The 19,181-nt window shown below is 36.1% G+C and overlaps 1 protein-coding gene across 1 annotated transcript in view; it reads right to left on the minus strand.

The window, feature by feature from the left end:
* ERO1A (endoplasmic reticulum oxidoreductase 1 alpha) overlaps positions 1-19,181 on the minus strand; it is a 46,589-nt gene that overhangs the window by 8,022 nt on the left and 19,386 nt on the right. Inside the window, exons 5-13 of the mRNA XM_004738792.3 lie at positions 16,914-16,990; positions 16,745-16,818; positions 11,895-12,015; positions 9,428-9,474; positions 7,218-7,229; positions 3,662-3,688; positions 3,441-3,533; positions 2,193-2,439; positions 1,258-1,327 (exon numbers count right to left, since the gene is read on the minus strand). Of these exons, the coding sequence (XP_004738849.1) occupies positions 1,258-1,327; positions 2,193-2,439; positions 3,441-3,533; positions 3,662-3,688; positions 7,218-7,229; positions 9,428-9,474; positions 11,895-12,015; positions 16,745-16,818; positions 16,914-16,990 (768 nt within the window). The remainder of the gene's footprint in view (positions 1-1,257; positions 1,328-2,192; positions 2,440-3,440; positions 3,534-3,661; positions 3,689-7,217; positions 7,230-9,427; positions 9,475-11,894; positions 12,016-16,744; positions 16,819-16,913; positions 16,991-19,181) is intronic.

Here is a 19,181-nt window from a genome sequence, read left to right on the forward strand (position 1 = left end):
GCAAGTGTACTAAAAATAAGGAAGAAAGTGAAACTAGTAGACAAAAAAAAGTCTTATTACAGTATCTTCCCCCTCACTTCCAAGTTCCTGGAAGCTGCCTGGCAGGTTATATAAGCATGAAGTATGTATTTCTAGCAAGAATGCTTTCTGTAGGAGGTAGATGGGAGATCAAAAATAACTATTATTTAACAGCAAAAGAATCAGTGCAAGAAGTAGTGTTTGCAAACTGAATAAAATCAGGTTCTTTCCTTATAGAAAGAAACAAGGAATACAAAACAGAGGCATATTGTCTTACCCTGAAGAAATCAGTTCAAGCCCAGTGCTCCGGAGAGCGACCTGCCTTTATTTACCTTAGCTTTGTAACAGAGAATGGTAATACAATTTTACTTGAGTCTCCAAACAGAGTAGAAATCTACTGAAGTTAGGAGCTGTCCCTTCCTTTAATGACAGGAATCATATTTTGCACATAGTGAGTGATTAATAAGTCTTCCTAGCAATATTTTATATTTGTAGGATTTTGATGCCAATATACACCAAGATGGTCTTATATGAGCTTATACCTCTAGGTAAGAGATTAATCTCTCTATTTTGTAGGGCATCATGTTTTCTCTTCTTCTGGCCTCCCTAAATACCTTTCATTCCCAATAAATAAGATGAGTAACAAACCCTGGGTCCTGTCCCCCTAAATGGCTTTACTCTATCCAAAGCCATTTTCAGAATTCTCCTCAGCGAAAGACAAATACTGCCATTCAGGCTCTGGATCCCTTTCCTTTAATGTATAACTTCTATTTGTGATGAGACCATTGATATGAAAGCCATCTGTAAAGTGTGCAGTGACACACTTTGTTACTTTGAACACAACACAAACTAGATCTTAAGTTGGCCTGCCTTAGGACTTCCTTTTTTAGAGGAAAAGAATGATTATGACTCTGGCTTTTGTTGTAATTTCCTAATACAGAATAAGATTTATTGTTAACTATAAAAACATGGGCCTTATATTCACATCTGCATACGAGTTTGAATCTAAAACTTATGTTAAAATATGAAATAACTGGGGCACCTGGGTGGCCCAGTGGGTTAAAGCCTCTGCCTTCAGCTTAGGTCATGATTCCAGGGTCCTGGGATCAAGCCTTACATCAGGCTCTCTGCTCAGCAGGGAGCCTGCTTCCTTCTCTCTCTGCCTGCCTTTCTGCCTACTTGTGATCTATTTAAATAAATAAAATCTTTTTTTAAAAAAAGACAATGTGAAATAATTACCTTCAGTTTGTTTGCTTCTTTTTTATCCCCAGCAAAAAAGGAATTCTCATCAAAATGCAAAGGAAATGACCTACAGGTTAAAACAGAGAAGATTCATTTTCAGGTACTGTAAAGTATTAAAAATACCTCTAAGATAACATTTTGTTGGTTGGCAATGAATACTATAATAAAAAAGAGTAGAAAATTGAGTAAAATCAACACCCTGTTGCCCCAAAACAAAGTCTTAAACAACCACATAAAATAGTAGTACGTTCAACCACATATGAAAAGAATGCAGGTGGGCACCTGGGTGGCTCAGTCAGTTAAGTATCTGCCTTTGGCTCAGGTCATGATTCCAAGCTTCTGGGATCGAGTCCTGCATCGGCTCCTAATTCAGCAGAAAGCCTTCTTCTCCCTCTCCCTTTGCCCCTCCCCCGCTTGCTCTCTCTCACATGCTCTCTCTCTCTCAAATAAATAAACAAAATATTTTTTAAAAAGAAAGAAAGAAAAGAAAAGAATGCAGGTATCAAATAATACAAAATGACTCTCAAAACTAAAAATTTGTGCCACTTAGTACCTAAGTCAAAACAAAAACAAAACTCAATTCTAAAAGACCTATAGGCAAAATTAGCTTTTAATTATTTTTTTTAAATAATTTTCCTTTCTTGGGATGCCTGTGTGGCACAGTTGGTTAAGCATCTGACTTCAGTTGAGGCAATGATTTCAAGGTCCGGGGATCAAGTCCCATGTAGGGCTTTGTGTTCAGCCGGGAGTCTGCTTCTCTCTCTCCCTCTGCCCCTTCCTCCTGCTCATGCTCTCTCTCTCTCTCATATAAACAAATAAAATCTTTAAAAAAATTTTTTCCTTTCTCTAAACTGAATATTTAAGACCTGAACTTTGATACCACTTGTCACTCTTCTATTAACAAGATGTACAAATCAAAATATGTCATTTACTTGACTTCATGAAGTATTTCCAGAAGTAGCATTTTGTTTTCTGCATCGTGGACTTTATCTCCAGTGAAGAGTTGAAAATCTGGGCGCTCAAAGAATGGTACCACTTTAGATAAAGCCCTTAATTCTATTAAGTAGAGAAAATACAAGTTCTTAAGCCTTCTTGGACCCTCTCCTTCAGTCAAAATTCCATCAAATCGCTGCTGAAATTCGGTAATGTTGTGTCCCCATTTCTTTTCCAACCAAGTTTCTGAGAAGAAGGAAGAATTAAATATTAAAATCTGAATTTTAAAATTAAGTTTCAGTTTACTTACATTGAGTTAGAGAAGTTAGTTTCATTATATATTTGAAAATACAGAACAATGAAAGCTGCTTTTCATAATATAGATTTTTATGGTCCTACGTTAATATTTTATCTTCTAGAACCCATCCTTAGAAGGAAAATAAATTCACTGTTTTACTGAGAAATATGATCTCACAGAAATCGAATTTCTGAATATCAACATATTTATAAAACCAAAATACACAAATTTAAAAATGACCGCCTGACATTATTGATAAGTCTGAAGCCATTTAAAATTCCAGAAGAAATAGGTTACTGATGAAACTCAACCATGGCCTTGTTTTGCAAAAGCATTTTTAAAGCATAAAGAACAGCAGAAAATACTTTTTACCCGTTAAACTCTAGGCCTTAAGTTGGCACACAAATAGAACAGTTTTAATACAATTAAAGTATCTACTGAATAACATACCATGCCATTAGGAGCTATTTTAACTCTCACAAACAAAACAGAATATTTCCAAAGCGATGTGCACAATTTTGAGCTGCTTCTTAAAAAAAGGTAAACAGGAGCGCCTGGGTGGCTCAGTGGGTTAAAGCCTCCGCCTTTGGCTCAGATCATGATCCCAGGGTCCTGGAATCGAGCCCCACGTCAGGCTCTCTGCTCAGCAGGGAACCTGCTTCCTCCTCTCTCTCTCTCTCTCTCCCTGCCTCTCAGCCTACTTGTGATCTCTTGTTTGTCAAATAAATAAAATCTTAAAAAAAAAAAAAAAGGTAAGCAGAGGTGAGATCATACTGAATATGTCCTTAAATTATCTACAGTTCCTACATTCCTGATTACTACCATTGAAGAATGATTTGTTACTGCCTAATATTCAATCATGTCAATTTTGTCTTGCTAAGGTAAATACCAAAAAATTTTAAGAATATCTGAAAATAAGTATGGTAAAATAAATGTGAATGTCACATACCTTGCAGAAGATATCGTGCACTCAAATGCACATTAATACTTGCATGCAGGCCAGATATAAGTCTGTAGAATGCTCTTTTTTCTACGCAGAGGCCTAAAAATAGTAATTTGGTAACAGAAATCTTATATGTGGAACTCATACCATTTTAAAACTAATTTCATATGTCTTTAAAGATGAAAAAAATGTTTAACATTAAAATTTGTTTAAAAGTTTCCAATTACCTTCTAGCCAACTGTAAAAAGTGTTCTCTGAAATTAAAAGAAAAAGAAGTCACAAAGTTGTAAAAATGCCAAAGTGTACGTTGTTCAATATATAACAGCAATTTGTGCCAAATGGTGATTTAAAAATGAACAAAAGTTCCAAATTTTATTTGCTATTTATCCAAAGGAAGGAGAGAAGTTCTTGGTGTGGATTCAATTTAGTACCATTCTCTTGGTCCATCTCTAGAAGGCTTCAGCATTGCCTTAGGTAGCCCTAAGTCTACCTTAGGTAGCCCTAAATCTCGTAATTTTCCAGATAAAATGTTTCATAGGATGTCAGAACACACAATTTAAATAATAAATCAATGCAAGGAAAACTACTTAGCCTTGAAAACAGGTGATGCTATGAAAATTAAGAACTCATTGTATGCTTTTCTAAGCTTTTAAAAAATTATTTATTATTTATTTATTCATTTGACAGAGAGAGCACACACAAGCAGGGGGAGTGGAGAAATAGCAGGCAGAGGGAGAGGGAGAGGCAGGCTTCCCATCAAGCAGAGAGCCTGACATGGGGCTCAACCCCAAGACCTAGAGATCACGACCTGAGCCAAAGTCAACTGCTTAACTGAGTCAGCCAGGTGCCCCAAAAGGATAATATTCTACATAAAAAAAAACTCATAAGCTGAATAAAAATGCTAAAGTGCCCAGTTAAAGTGGGCAAATAATAGAGAATTCACAAAGGAAAAGCCACAAATGGTAAGAATATAAAAATTACTCCCTCTCACTAGTAATAAAAAATGCAAATTACAACCATAGAGATAGCACTTTTACCAGTAAAAATAAAAATATGACAATACTTAATGCTGACAAGGGTCAGGTAAAATGAGCGGCACACTGACTGGAAAGGTTACAAAGTCACACATTCTCTCAGTGACAAAATGGAGTCAGGAGCCTAAAATGTCCATAACCTTTGATCCAGTAAACCCATTTCTAGAAGTCTAGACTGTTCCAGATAAAATTCACATGTTGAAGATCTAAGCCCTCAGGGGATGGTATTTGGAGGTGGGGCCTTTGGAGGTGATTAGGTTTAGATGAGGTCAGGAGGGTAGGGTCCCATGATGGGATTAGTGTCTTCATAGGCCTGTGAAAGGACCAGAGCTCTTTCTCCGCCAGTGAAAGGCTGGCTATCTGCAAGCCAGGAAGAGAGCCCTTAGGAAGAATCAAATCTGCTGGCTGGTGCTTTGATTTACACTTCCCAGCCTCCAGAACGGTGAGAAAATGAAGTCATTTAAGCCACCCAGTCTATGGTATTTTGTTAGAGAGGCCTGACCCAAACATAGGCTAAGGAAGCATGCAGACATGGGGATAACAATATACACAACTACAAATATATCTAGTATAAACATACATGCATGTAAATAATCGTAATTATTAAAATGTTGGGATGTCTGAGTGGCTGTTGGTTAAGCATCTGCCTTGGGCTCAGATCATGATCCTAGAGTCCTGGGATTGAGTCCCACAACACGCCTGCTTCTCCCTCTGCCTGCACACACACTCTCTCTGACAAATAAATAAGATTAAAAAAAAAAATTATCACAATGTTAACGGAGAAGCATTATGAGGTAGTGACTGAGAACACAGACCTTGGAGCCAAACTGACTAATTTCAATTCCAACTGTGCTACTTATAAGTCATACGTGATTTAGCTGAGTTGCTAAACCTCTTTGGCACTCATTTTCCTTGTCTACAAAATGAAATAAAAGTAATACCTCCTGAGAATGTTGTAAGGATTAAATGAAATCATACTTGTAAACTGCTTGGAAGAGTACTGGCGTGTAGTCTTAGCCATTACCATTATCAATTATCTTGGTATTGTGGGATTCCAAGTGATTTGTCTCCTTATTAAAACCTTCAAAGTTGGGGAACCTGGTTGGTGGTTGGTTAAGCCTTTGACTCTTGGTCTCATCACAGGTCTGATCTCGGAGTCATGAGACTGAACCGTGTCAGGCTCCACATTCAGTGGGGAGTCTCCTCTTTAAGACACTTTCTCCCTATCCCTCTCCCTTTCTCCAGGCACGCACAAACTCTCTCTCTCAAATAAATAAATAAATCTTAAAAAAACAAAAACAAAAACAAAAGAACAACCTTCAGAGTTTTTTCTTGTTTTTTTTCAAGTTTGGGACCATGAATCAGGGGAAAAAGGAGTAAAGTCACCTGATATGTTAGCTGTCAGGGATAAGGCTTTCAATTTTGACCAAAATGAAAAATTATAAATATACTCATAAACAAGATGATTTCTCTAAAGATAGACTCCACAAGTTAACAACTGTTTCTCTGACAATAAGAGACAGGATGAGATCTTTATAAATAGTATTGAAAAACTGAAACAATATCTTCTAACATAGCTAGGAATACCCAAGGTAGAATAAAATCTCTCAAAACTAAAAACTGTAAGGAAGTGGGGGGAACCTTTGAAAATTATAGGATCATTAGTAACAGTAATAAAATGTAAGGCATCTTTGGAAGAATAATCTTCTACTAAAGAATTTCTGTTCCAACTAGTATAGTTCTGATCCAGTATTTTACTAAGCTGTTATTGTTTCTATAATATAAAGTATAATTTTAAGAAATCCAGTATTATCAGACATTGGTATTCTGTTATTTAGACAGAATAGAAAAGCAATTTGTTTTTTTAAAGATTTTAAAGATTTTACTTATTTGACAGACAGAGATCACAAGAAGGCAGAGAGGCAGGCAGAGAGAGGAGGAAGCAGGCTCCCTGCTGAGCAGAGAGCCTGATTCGGGGCTCAATCCCAGGGTCCTGGGAGCCAAAGTCAGAGACTTTAACCCACTGAGCCACCCAGGCATCCCACAAATGCAATTTGTAAACTAATGTTCAAGAAGAAACTAAAGTTCCTCTCCAAAGAGGAAAGGGGTACTTCACATTTTAGCAATTTCATCTGGCTGGACTAAAGCTAAGTACTGCTTTGTCTTTTCCTATGGTTAAACACATGGCCTTAAGAATAAGAAAAAACATTTCAGGACACCCGGGTGACTCAGTCAGTGGAGCCTCTGCCTTTAGCTCAGGTCATGATTTCAGGGTCCTGGGATCATGTCGGGCTCAGTGGGGAGCTGCTTCTCCCCTCCTTCCCCACTGTGCTTGCTCTCACTCTCTGTGTCTCTCAAATAAATAAAGAAAAATCTTTTTAAAAAATCATTTCAGTTTCACTCAGAAAGCAAAAAGATTCTCACAAAGACAAAGTAAACCTAAGATACGTTAAAAATTTTAGCATTACAACTCAGAGTGGGTAATAACTACCTCCAAGAGCAAACACAGGTCTTGGAAGCCACAGAGCAACACTGTGACAATGCTTAAAGTTTCCTGTAAGGACCCAGCAGATCCTAGAGATCTGCTGCAGAATAAATGCCTGATCCCAGGCGCAGTCATCTTCCTGTGCTTTTACCTCCTGAATTTTAGATAAACAGGACTTCTTAGAAGTAGGAAGGACAGTCTCCCAAATAAACATCTGAATGTATCAGCAAATTCATATATATATGATAAAGAAATTATACTTACCTTCACTTTTCCCTGAAAAACAAAACAAAAGGTTGATTATTATAAAGTCCTTCCAGATGTCACTTTAAAATGCTATACTTCCATAAAAAATAAGACTTTGAATAACGGTTAGTTTTAGTCCATCAGTTCACCCACATAAGCAAAATCTGAGGCAATCACTCATGACACAACCCTATCTAGTGGCAAATAGGAACTATGCCTGATTCGCTTCAAGGGCATCATCTCCAAGAGCCTGGGTAAGGAGTGGCTTCAGCTCATACAGGATTTAATGCAGGCTGAAGGGAGAGAAAATTCTAATCTATCATCCGAGAGTACTCTCAAATACCTTAAGGATTTAACAGTTATTTGGTTGGCAGAGCCTTTTTTCACATTTATTTATTCTAAATCTGTAACACGGTTTCTGTTAAAAAATTGTATTCTTGCTTTGAAACCTCTAGACTGACACTGTAAAATTTTACCTAATTCAGGAATATTTCGAAAGACTATTTGTGAAGATTTAAATTATGCACAGTTCAGCACAGTTTGTAAGCAGCTGCTCATTTACTCTTAAAAAAACTGTCTTCATTTTGCCCATGCTTATTTAATGCCATCATTGTTTGATTATTAAAATAACATATGCTCACTGCAAATACATGTTTAAAAAAAAAAAGAAGACAGACAAAATAAAAAATGTCATCTGAACTCCCTCTGCCCTAGATAAATACCATTTATGCTTTGGTAAATGTCCTTTTTCTTCGCATATAGACATTTAGATATTATATTAAGTATGTTTTTACAAAAATATACATACTATTTGATGCCTGTTTCTCTTCTTCAATGTGCTATTGGTCATTACTGACCTAAATGAATACAAATTTTCAGCAACATTTCTAGTGGTATATTTTACTCCATGAACATACTATGAATCATTTAACCAGTTCCTTAATGATAAATACTTAAATTGTTCCCATTTATCTTCATGATAAGTAAGGGTAGTTAATTAATCAGATCATAATATGAGTTCATACTGAGGATCACCCCTTACCTAGGAATTCGCACTCATCTGATATTAAATCAATATCTTCCGAAGGGTTACCATATGTGACTCAGATAAACCCAAACTCTTCTTTAAAGATGTTCTTTCATTTCTAATCTAAGAAAGCCTAGGCTGCCAACATTTAGGGAATGATGCAATCTCATTGCTTTCCAGGAGGAAATTTATGTTTATTGACTATATGAGATCAGCAGCTTCTCAAATAAATTTTAAAAATGAAAAACCCACACATTTGCTAAAAGCACACCAAAGATTTCATCAGTAAGCACATATTATGAGAACAGGGATATATATTTCCTAAGCAAAAAGTCTGAAATCATAGCACTGAAATGGTTTATTCAACAAACCATTCTGCCTATTACAGACTGAGCAGGGTTTCTGAGGTGCAATTTCACACCCCCTCTGCCTCTGTACCGCGCCTACCGCACAGTAAATGGAGGATAATCATTTGCTGAAGGAACAGTGATCTTCCCAACTGCAGACAAGACCATTAAATAAGGAAAGCAGTTTTCATCAATCACTCACTTAACAAACAACTCCATCTGTTATGTGTCAGGCTCTCTATTAAGAGATGAAACCAATAAATACTCCCCAAATACTCAGAGTGCTAGGGTAGATCAATAGATGCATAATAGTAAAATAATGCCAGTGGAAAGGTGGTAAGAGATACAAAACCTGACGTAAGATCACTTGCACTGGGTTACTTCCAGTTAGGAGAGTCAAGGAAGATAGAAAAGGCAGCATTTGGGCAAGACCTTAAATGAAAAATCTTAATGAAATATAAAGACCTGTGATTTTGAAATCAGACTCCCAATATGTATAATCATTTCAGGGTTTGGGTTTTTTGGGGGTTTTTTTGGATAGTCATTTAATTAGAAAATGAATAAAAATAGTAACTAAACACACATTACATAAAAAGGCACAGAAGAATAAACATTTAACCTACTCTCCACCCTATGATAATCTAATACCATGAACTTCATTACACAAATACTCCTTACTGAGGTATGAATATTTTAAACACCAACTTGTCTATAAGGGTAAGGCATAACTTCTATGGAAACAGGAATATATGACCTTAAATGCTCTTGCCAAAACCCTTATCTGGCCTTCCTCTTCCTTCTAACCAAAGTTCACTGGCTGATAAATAATATAACAGTGCAAATAAATAACTCACCTTGACCAGAAGCCAAAGGATTTAAAGGTCTTTTAATCGTCTGTGGCCTAGAAACAAAAGAATTAAACTGTAAAATATAATTATGTTACCTATCTTGTTATAATTATCTAAGTAAAAGTGAAATTATCTCAGAGAGCTGCTTAATGACTACATCCAAAATCAAACTGTTTTATTGAGCTTATAAAACATTTAGTGTTCTCAAATTGCTTTAAGGGAGGGTGGTTGTTATTTGTCTTAGCAATAGTTTCTAATCTTTTCCCATTGTAGCAGCCAGAAAGCCATTTCTTAATCACTTCCTCAAACAAAGGAAGACAATATCGAGTCAAGCTCTTCTCCTAGAGTCACTAAATATGTTATACTAAATATGTTATATATACATATATGCATGTACACATATGTGTGTTTGCATGTGGCACAAAGTGCACTCCTGACTGAAAGACAAACAAGAAATATAAACACCCAAATGAAGCACGAAAATAAAAAGGGAAAAAACACACTGGATAGATTATTTTCCACTTCATAAATCTTAGGTTTGTCAACTGATCCTGTGGCCACCAAGTCTGTTGGGATTTCAGTAAAAGGCATTTTTTTAATATGAAAAAAAGGAGTTAAAATGTCACTAAAGTAAAAAAAAAAAAAATTTCTTAATGTCACTGAAGTGCCTTTAAATCTCGAACTAAATAATCATTAATAACATTACTAAAGTGTAGGGATTGCTTTGTCTGCAATTTAAATTTTACGAACTTGCACAACTTGAGACACTTTGAGAACAAAACATGTAAGCTGTATTTTACCATACTCAGTTTTGTGCCTCATATATTGTTTATATTTTAGAAATATTTATACTGGGAATCATGATATAAATTAGTTAAGAAATAACTATAATACAAATGTAAAATTTAACAAATGCTTCAGTTGAGTCTATTTTCGTTCACATTAAAAAAAAAAAAAAAAGACCCTTTCGGGGCACCTGGCAGGCTCAGTCAGTAAAGCATACAACTCTTTATCTTGGGGTTGTAAGTTAGAGCCCCAAGTTGGGTCTGGAGATTACTTAAACATAAAATCTAAAGCAAAGCAAAGGAAAACAAAAACCTTAAAGTAAGTCAATTAAGGGGCGCCTGGGTGGCTCAGCTGTTAAGCGCCTGCTCTCGGCTCAGGTCATGATCCCAGGGTCCTGGTGTTGAGCCCCGTGTCTGGCTTCCTGCTCAGCGGGGAGACTGCTTCTCCCTCTCCCACTCCCCGTTTGTGTTCTCTCTCTAGCTGTCTCTCTCTCTCTGTCAAATAAGTAAATAAAATCTTAAAAAAAAAAAAAAAGTAAGCCAATTAAGTCAAACATTCTTAATAATAAACCAGGGAATTTAAATGAAATACATGGCAGAAATGAGTAAATAATGAAAATTATCCACTTTAAAACTGGAGAAGTTCTTCAAGTCAAAAAAAAGAAACTGGCATTTTTCTGGTATAAGCATAACTGCTTATCCCTTATATTTGACTTACGCAAAGTGAAATATATTACTACCGTATCTATGAACTCCATTTTCCCAGAACTCCCCCCATCTCTGAAACAGTATAATGCAAATGCACACACAAATTCCTTCCAAAAACCAATAAGCACATTGGTTAGAGGCCAGAGGCTTCCAAGAGGCATGTAAACTTGAAGCATGTCCCAGTCACACAGTGATCAAATTGGCTATTTCCATGGTAGCAGTAAAGAATACAAAGTGGGTTCTTCCACTTACTAGGCTTTTGACACTGGAAAAATCATTTAACCCTTCCAAGTCTCAAGTTTCTCCCCCTGTAAACAGTGACAACTACAACAGTGACAAGGGCTATTGCAGGGACTAAAAGAGAAAATGTACATACCACTTACTGTACATACTTAGCACAGGTCTGGCACACAGTGAGTGTTCAAGTGTTACTTATTGTAATTATTCTCTGAAATTAACCTAACTTAAACTTGAAAGCAGGTACAATAACCGGAGCCTCAGAAAGATGAATACAGAGCACCAAAAAAAGATTTAGGGGTTACTTATTCTCTACTACTAAGTTTAGGATCCTGGGAAATGAAGTAAACCTGGCTGGCTCCCGGTTATTTCATCTGTAAAAGAGATTATATAATCCACTGAAAGAACATCTGTGAAATGTCTACAAGACTCCCATCAAAGTCCTATACTAGTCACTGTCTTTTATTTTTTTTCTACGTCTTTTACTTTATTTTTTTTAAATAATTTTTTATTTATTTTTCTACGTTTGTGTCTTTTGAAGAAGAAAAAAATATTTGTTGAAACTCATGTCCATGTGTTTTCCCAGAGGAGAACTGGATTAATGAGTAAGAATGTTTCTATGTCCAAAACATCCTTTAGCAAAGTCAATGTGATTCGCAATTTAGAGTCATTTTAATTTGTTGATTTGTTGGTATATAAATAAAAATCACTCTGTGGACTTTCTAAATGAAAATGACACATACTTAAAGCAGTTTTCTTCATAGATGACATTCCAAATCTTCCAAGCATCCGGTCCCTTGTAACCCGTGTAGCGCTCGGGATTAAGGAGCAAATCTACATATTCAGCATCAGGAGACTGTATGTCTGTAAAATGAAATGTTTCATTCAATCTTTTTCTTCACTTACTTAAAAAACTAGTATAACAGACTATCCCACTGATTCTAAGGCACCACAAATGTAACAAGTGCATCCAGACTTTAAATACAATCTTTTACAAGAAAGAGGCGAGAAGGGGCGCCTCAGTGGCTCAGTGGATTAAAGCCTCTGCCTTCGGCTCAGGTCATGATCCCAGAGTCCTGGAATCCAGCCCCCCTTCGGGCTCTCTGCTTCCGCCCCCACCCTCCCTGCCTGACTCTCTGCAGACTTGTGATCTGTCAAATAAATAAATAAAATCTTTAAAAAAAAAAAAGAAAAGAAAAGAAAGAAAGAAAGATGAGAAAAGAGGATGGCACAGCCACATTAAATGTACTCACTGGTTGCAAAAGCATCCTGCTTTTAAAAATGGTAAATAGGAATGTATGACTTTTAGAATCAAAGAAACACAGTGATTTGATTCTCATAAGCTGTCCAGATGAAAAATATACTATGCATTTCCCTTTCCCTCCACCTTAACCGCAAGCAGTTCATCAGCAACCGGGGCAGATGAAGATGTATTACTACGACACACTGTTTATTACCAAAAACTTCCTTCTTATAAGACCACCGTCTAGATCCACCACAAAGCTGTCCCAAAGGTACAATCCTAAACATGCAAAAAGTTATAAGCAGGAATATACTTGCATCGGCATTATTTATAGAAGGGAAAATATGAAGCAACCTAAATGTTCAACAGACCAGCACATGGGGCTCTGGAAGCAGACTGCCTGGGTGAGAATCCAGGCCCTACGTCTTATTCCATGTGGAACCTGGGGCAAATTACATATGTTCTCAATGCACTGGTGCCATCATTTATAAAGTGGAACTAATACTCAGTGTTACCATGAGACTTAAGTAAATTTATATGTGTAGAGTGCTTGGAACCATGGTAAGAGTTCAATACATATTAGCTAGTGGTATTATGACATATCTTACATTTTATAATCAACAAAACTCTTAAGTACAAAGGCTGTCTAATAAAATGAAATAATAAGTATTCTAGAAAAGTCCATTACAGATACCAATGAAAACCATACAAAAATTGGTTGAGATGTTGGTTACTCATATGTCCTATAAATTTGTATAATGTATTTTATCTTTGAAACAAAAAAAATGGCCCCTTGTTTTCCAGTTGCTTCGGGAAATTATTTAATATATAGTAATATCTTACTCATTTGTAAAGCTTAACAACATGAACCAACAAAAATGAAGTGGGTGGGGCACCCAGGTGGCTCAGTGGGTTAAGCCTCTGCCTTCAGCTCAGGTCATGATCTCAGGGTTCTGGGATCGAGCCCCGCATCAGGCTCTCTAATCGGCAGGGAGCCTGCTTCCCCGCTCTCTCTGTGCCTGCCTCTCTGCCTACTTGTGATCACTCTCTGTCAAATAAATAAATAAAATCTTTATTAAAAAAATGAAGTAGGCAAAAATGGCCTCAAATCAACTAAAGCAGATGACAAAAATCTGAGCACACAGGTGCTTTTAAGAAAGTCCATTAGGCTCTCAAAAGTACCTACTTCTTATTAACACACTGACAAAACAAAAATAAAGCTAAGCATGGTTATTTTTATCCCAATTGACAATACACTAGAGACATAAATTAGGGGAAATTTGGCTTCTAGAAGTAGCACAGTGATAGCATCTAGAAATAACTGAGAGTCCATGCGGAAGTGGCAATTAAAGTAACTAGAGAAAGTAGAAACAAAACTTAAAAACAGGGGCACTTGGCTAGTTCAGTCAGTAAAGCATGTGACTTTTGATCTTCAGGTTGTTAATTTAAGCCCCAAGTTGGGTATAGAGATTACTTAAAAAAAAAAAACAAAAACAAGAACAAAAAAACAAAACAAAAAAAAAGTAGAACAACTTGTATGGGATCCTCTGGTTCAGGAACAGATATTTCTGTTCAACTCAACTCAAGTATCGCCACAATATAGCAAATTATAATAAATTCATAAAAAATAGCCCTCACTTTTAAAACATATAAATAATGCTCAGCACCTAGTATTTTAAGACAGAAAACAAGTTACCAAGAAATAATTAAATTTTTAATATTCTGCCTAATTAGATATAAGTATTAGTTGACTCATAATTTTACTTATAACAAATACTTCATCTTGAATCAACTTTTTAATAAAAAATAATTGTTACTGGGGCACCTGGCTGGCTCAGTCAGTCAAGCAGCTGCCTTTGGCTCCGGTCACGATTCCAGACTGGGATGGAGCCTCACATCAGGCTCCCTGCTCATGCTCAATGAGGAGTCTGCTTCTCCCTTTCCCTCTGCTCCTTCTCACCACTCGTGCTCTCTCTCTCACTTGCTCTAAGTAAATAAATAAAAAGTTTTTAAAAATTGTTACTACAGTCGTATTTCGCCAGATGACAAAAGCTCAAATTTCTAATTAAAACTCACAAAATATCTTCTGTTTTCTACCTACCATTTACATACATTATATCTTCCTTATAAAGCTATCCTCTTTTTAAATATTCACCTTAACAGAAGAAACAAATATGAATAGACAAGTGATTCATGGAACAGATTCTCAGTCCTTGCTGCACAAATCTAAGCAGGTAGTCTCAAAAGTACACTTTGGTAAATGAAGTTAAAGTATTACTGTTCTTTCTCTAACACTGCAGGCCTTAAAAAAAAATGTGCTGCATGTTAAGAGTTTAATTTTATCTCATAGTAATATTCAGGCCAAAGAATCCTTGTGGAAAAGAGACTGTAAAGTTAAAGGGCTGGGAGAGCATTTCTTTTTTAAAGATTTTATTTATTTAACAGACACAGAGAGAGAGAGTGAGAGAGGGAACACAAGCAAGGAGAGTGGGAGAGGGAGAAGCAGGCTTCCTACTACCCAGGGAGCAGGATGCCGGGCTCAATCCTAGGACCCTGGGGTCATGACCTCAGCCAAAGGCAGATGCTTAAGGACTGAGCCACCCAGGCACCTCTTGGCGCATTTTATCCCCCTTCTTCGCTAGTCTAAAACTTGGTGTAAGTCCAAAACTCCCTAGCCAACATCACTGGGGCCTATGTTTTGGGAATTCAGAACTTTTCAGATTTTAGAAAGGTATTAGAGTGTATGCAACATATACTGAATAATTATCCCAGGAGGGACTGGGGCAGCAACTTATAAACAAAAACAAAAATAGTCCTGTAGTGAAACGTGTGAATATTCATACTAAATGAGTCTGTGCTAAACTCAGGGGGGAAATATTCATTTTTTCAGAGTTTTCAGATTTTGGAATTAGGAATAGAGGATTATAAGTATTATTTGCCAAGGCATAATCCTGCTATGTTAAGGAAAACATGTGTTTCTCTTTTTTTTCCCAAAATGAAACCACAAAGTTAAAAATAAGTACTTTCTCTCTGTCTTCCTCTTTTTGGAGAATTGCAGGAACTGTCTCTCACTTGTAATTAAAATTATCTGTATCATTCTTTTTGCTAATTTTTTTAAGATCATTAATCTGCTTCAAAAGAGCCATGAAGGATACCAAAACTCAGGTGGATTTGATTTGTTTAGCCAACTAAAACGCTAACAATTCAACTTGGAAAAAGGAAGAATAGGAGAATCCATAAATCTGATTAAAGGGTTCTAATGCATCCTAGGGCTCCTGGATTTGAACAGTCCCAGAACTCTGGCTCAGCTTCCCATTGTCTCAGATGTAACTCATGGTTCATTCTTCTCTTTTCCAAAAGTAACACACACCATCATTAAGGAAAATATGTAATAACCCAAGGCCAGTACAACAGAAGCAAAGTGTTGCAATCTCAATCTATTTTGCAAAATGCCTGAGTATATTACAAAATCATATATATATATATATTTATATATATATTTATATATATATTTATATATATATTTTTATATATATTTATATATATATATATAAATAAAATATGTAAGTAACACATAAAATATGTAAGTAACACACACACACACATATAACTGAGATACACAAAACAGTAATACTCAAACTCAGGAGGTAAATTTTTTCCAGAAACTGGCAGTTTGTTTTTCTTTAACTGCAGTAAAATGTATGTAACGTAAAACTTACCATATTAACCATGTTTACAAGTAGAATCCAGTGACATTAATTATATTTACAACATTGTGCAACTGTCACCACTAGCTGTTTCCAAACTTTTCTAGGACCTCAAACAGAAACTCTAACCATTAAACAATAATGCCCCATTCTCCCCTTCTCCTAACCTCTGGTTACTCTGTCTCTATCACCTTACTTATTCTAGATATTTTATGTAAATGGAATCACACAATATCTGCTCTTTTGTGTCTGGCTTATTTCATTTAGCATAGTATTTTCAAGGTTTATCCATATTGCAGCACATATCAAAACTTTGTTTATGGCTAAATAATATTCCATTGTGTGTATTTATTATACTCTGCTTTTCTATTCATTTGTTGATGGATATTTGGGTCATTTCTACCTTCTGGCCATTGTGAAAAATGCTGCCACAAATATGGGGATACAAGTATGTGTTATCCTGTCTTCAGTTTTTTTATTTGGTACATATTTAGGAGCTGATTGTTAGGTCATACGGTAATTGTCTTTAGCTTTTTGACGAACTGCCTAACTTAACAAACTGAGTTCTAAAAGCTATTTTAAACAACAAATTTAAAATTAAACCCAATTTTAAACAAAATGCACACTATGAAAACTGTTATACCATCAGCTTCACAGAAGTTGTCTGAGGAATCATCATGCTTGGTCCACTGAAGAACAGCCTTCTGTGTTTCCTCACTTCAAATAAAGAAAACAGGTACTGTTACCCTTTTCTTAAAGTTACCATTTCACGAGAAAAAAAAAAACTACCAAAAAAAAGAAAAAAATCAAACCTCAGAGATTCATCCACCGCTCCAAGTCGTTCAGCTTGTTCACATTCTTCAATGAGGTTATTGGCTACCTCAGAATACTAAAAGGAAAAGGAGAATAAACAGATGTCCACTTATTGCATTTTAAAAGAATATCAAAATTATCTGAAGTTCCTTCATACCTAGCACAATTTCCTTGGCTTCAAAACTTAAAAAAAAATTAAGCCCTCACATCTACCCTGAAGCTTAAAAAACAAACAAACAAACATAAAAGGCTTTGCCCCTTGTTTTTGTCGGTGAACACATTTACTATATGGTCACAAAACAGAGAATGTAGTTCTGATAAGCCATTACCAAGCTGTTCGCTAAGAAAATCTCTAAGGTTTTAGGAACATTAGGCAAGGGATCATGAGGTAATGTCCCACTTTTTTTTTTTTCTTTTTTCCTTAAAGTAGGCTCCATGCCCAGTGTGGAGCCCAACACAGGCTCTGAACTCATGATCCTGAGATCAAGGCCTGAGCAGAGATCAAGAGTCTGACACTTAACTGAGTGAGCCATCCAGGCACCCTGGTGTCCCACTTTTTCAATGGCCTAATTGTAAGCATCAGTTTTCTCTTCCATAGATAAGTAGTTGGACCAGAAGATGTGTGTCTAGGTCAATCTCGTCTCCAAATGCCATGATTCTAAATATGCCCTGGGGCACACCAAGTCTTACAAAAAGTATTCTGACATCTTTAGGTGCTTAAAATATATTCTTTAGGGCACCTGGGTGGCTCAGTGGGTTAAGACTCTGCTTTCTGCTCAGGTTGTGGTCTCAGGTTCCTGGGATTGAGCCCCGCATCTGGCTCTCTCTTGGCAGGGAGCCTGCTTCTCCTTCTTCCTCTGCCTGCCTCTCTGCCTACTTGTGATATCTCTCTCACTCTGTCAAATAAATAAATAAAATGGTTTAAAAAATAAACAACCACATTTCTTCTCAACATCTAAGCCTCACACATACACACACACACATTATTCTGATAGGCAGGTATTTGGCACAGAGGAAGTGAATGTAGATCATATGATTTCACACACACTGGCTATCACCACCACAGAGCTGAAAGGTAACACTGGAAACAAAAGGCACAGACTCAATCACTCAACAAATATTTACTGAGTGTCCTTTTTGTTAGACTGACCATACTAATAATGACTGTCTAGCCTATGACACTTCTGAGGATAAAAGGGAACACTAAGATAACCGAAATGATACACTGTTTTGAAATACTTATTTACTGAATAACAGCTTTGTTTCATTACAATGGTTGACCTGTAAGACAGCTCATTTCCAACACTATTTTCAAAACTAAAATTCTCAGGGCGCCTGGGTGGCTCAGTGGTTTAAAGCATCTGTCTTCGCCTCAGGTCCCAGGGTCCTGGGATCGAGCCCCACATCAGCCTCTCTTCTCTGCAGGGAGCCTGCTTCCTCCTCTCTCTCTGCCTGTCTCTCTGCCTCCTTGTGATCTCTGTCAAATAAATAAATAAAATCTTTAAAAAAAAAACAAACTAAAATTCTTTCTACATAATTAACTATTAAAGGGATATGATACATCCAACCTACTCTCAAGAGGTCTGAAAATAAGAATATGGGGCGCCTGGGTGGCTCAGTGGGTTAAGCCGCTGCCTTCGGCTCAGGTCATGATCTCAGGGTCCTGGGATCGAGTCCCGAATCCGGCTCTCTGCTCAGCAGGGAGCCTGCTTCCCTCTCTCTCTCTCTGCCTGCCTCTCCGACTACTTGTGATTTCTCTCTGTCAAATAAATAAATAAAATCTTTAAAAAAAAAAATGAAAATAAGAATATGTATATACAAAATAAGAATATGTATATATACATATGGAATATGTATATAGAAAAATGAGGCAAAATATTAAAAATTAGTGAATCTGTAGAGTACACACAGTGTCTTTATACTAATCTTGCAACTTTTCTATAAACAATTAGCTTAAACTAAAAAGTCAAAAATACATATCAAAAAATGAACAGAATTTGTTCAAAAAATGATATACCTATGTACATTAAAACAAAAAATTTTTAAAACCTTATCATTATAATTATCTGAATATTAAAACATAAGTTAAACAAAACATTCTTCAGTTTCTTTTTTTATTCTTTGTTTCTATTTAAAACTTTAATTGACTTTGTTAAGTCAATATCTTAATTTTTTATCATTGGCATTTTTCTGAAGAAAAATTTTTTTCAATTTATCATTTTTAATTTTTCATAATACTGCCCATAATCTCCTTCAAAGTTAATTTT

Source organism: Mustela putorius, unplaced genomic scaffold, assembly GCF_011764305.1.
Source record: "Mustela putorius furo isolate JIRA1106 unplaced genomic scaffold, ASM1176430v1.1 tig00000129_pilon_pilon_pilon, whole genome shotgun sequence".
In the NCBI taxonomy this organism is placed as follows: domain Eukaryota; kingdom Metazoa; phylum Chordata; class Mammalia; order Carnivora; family Mustelidae; genus Mustela; species Mustela putorius.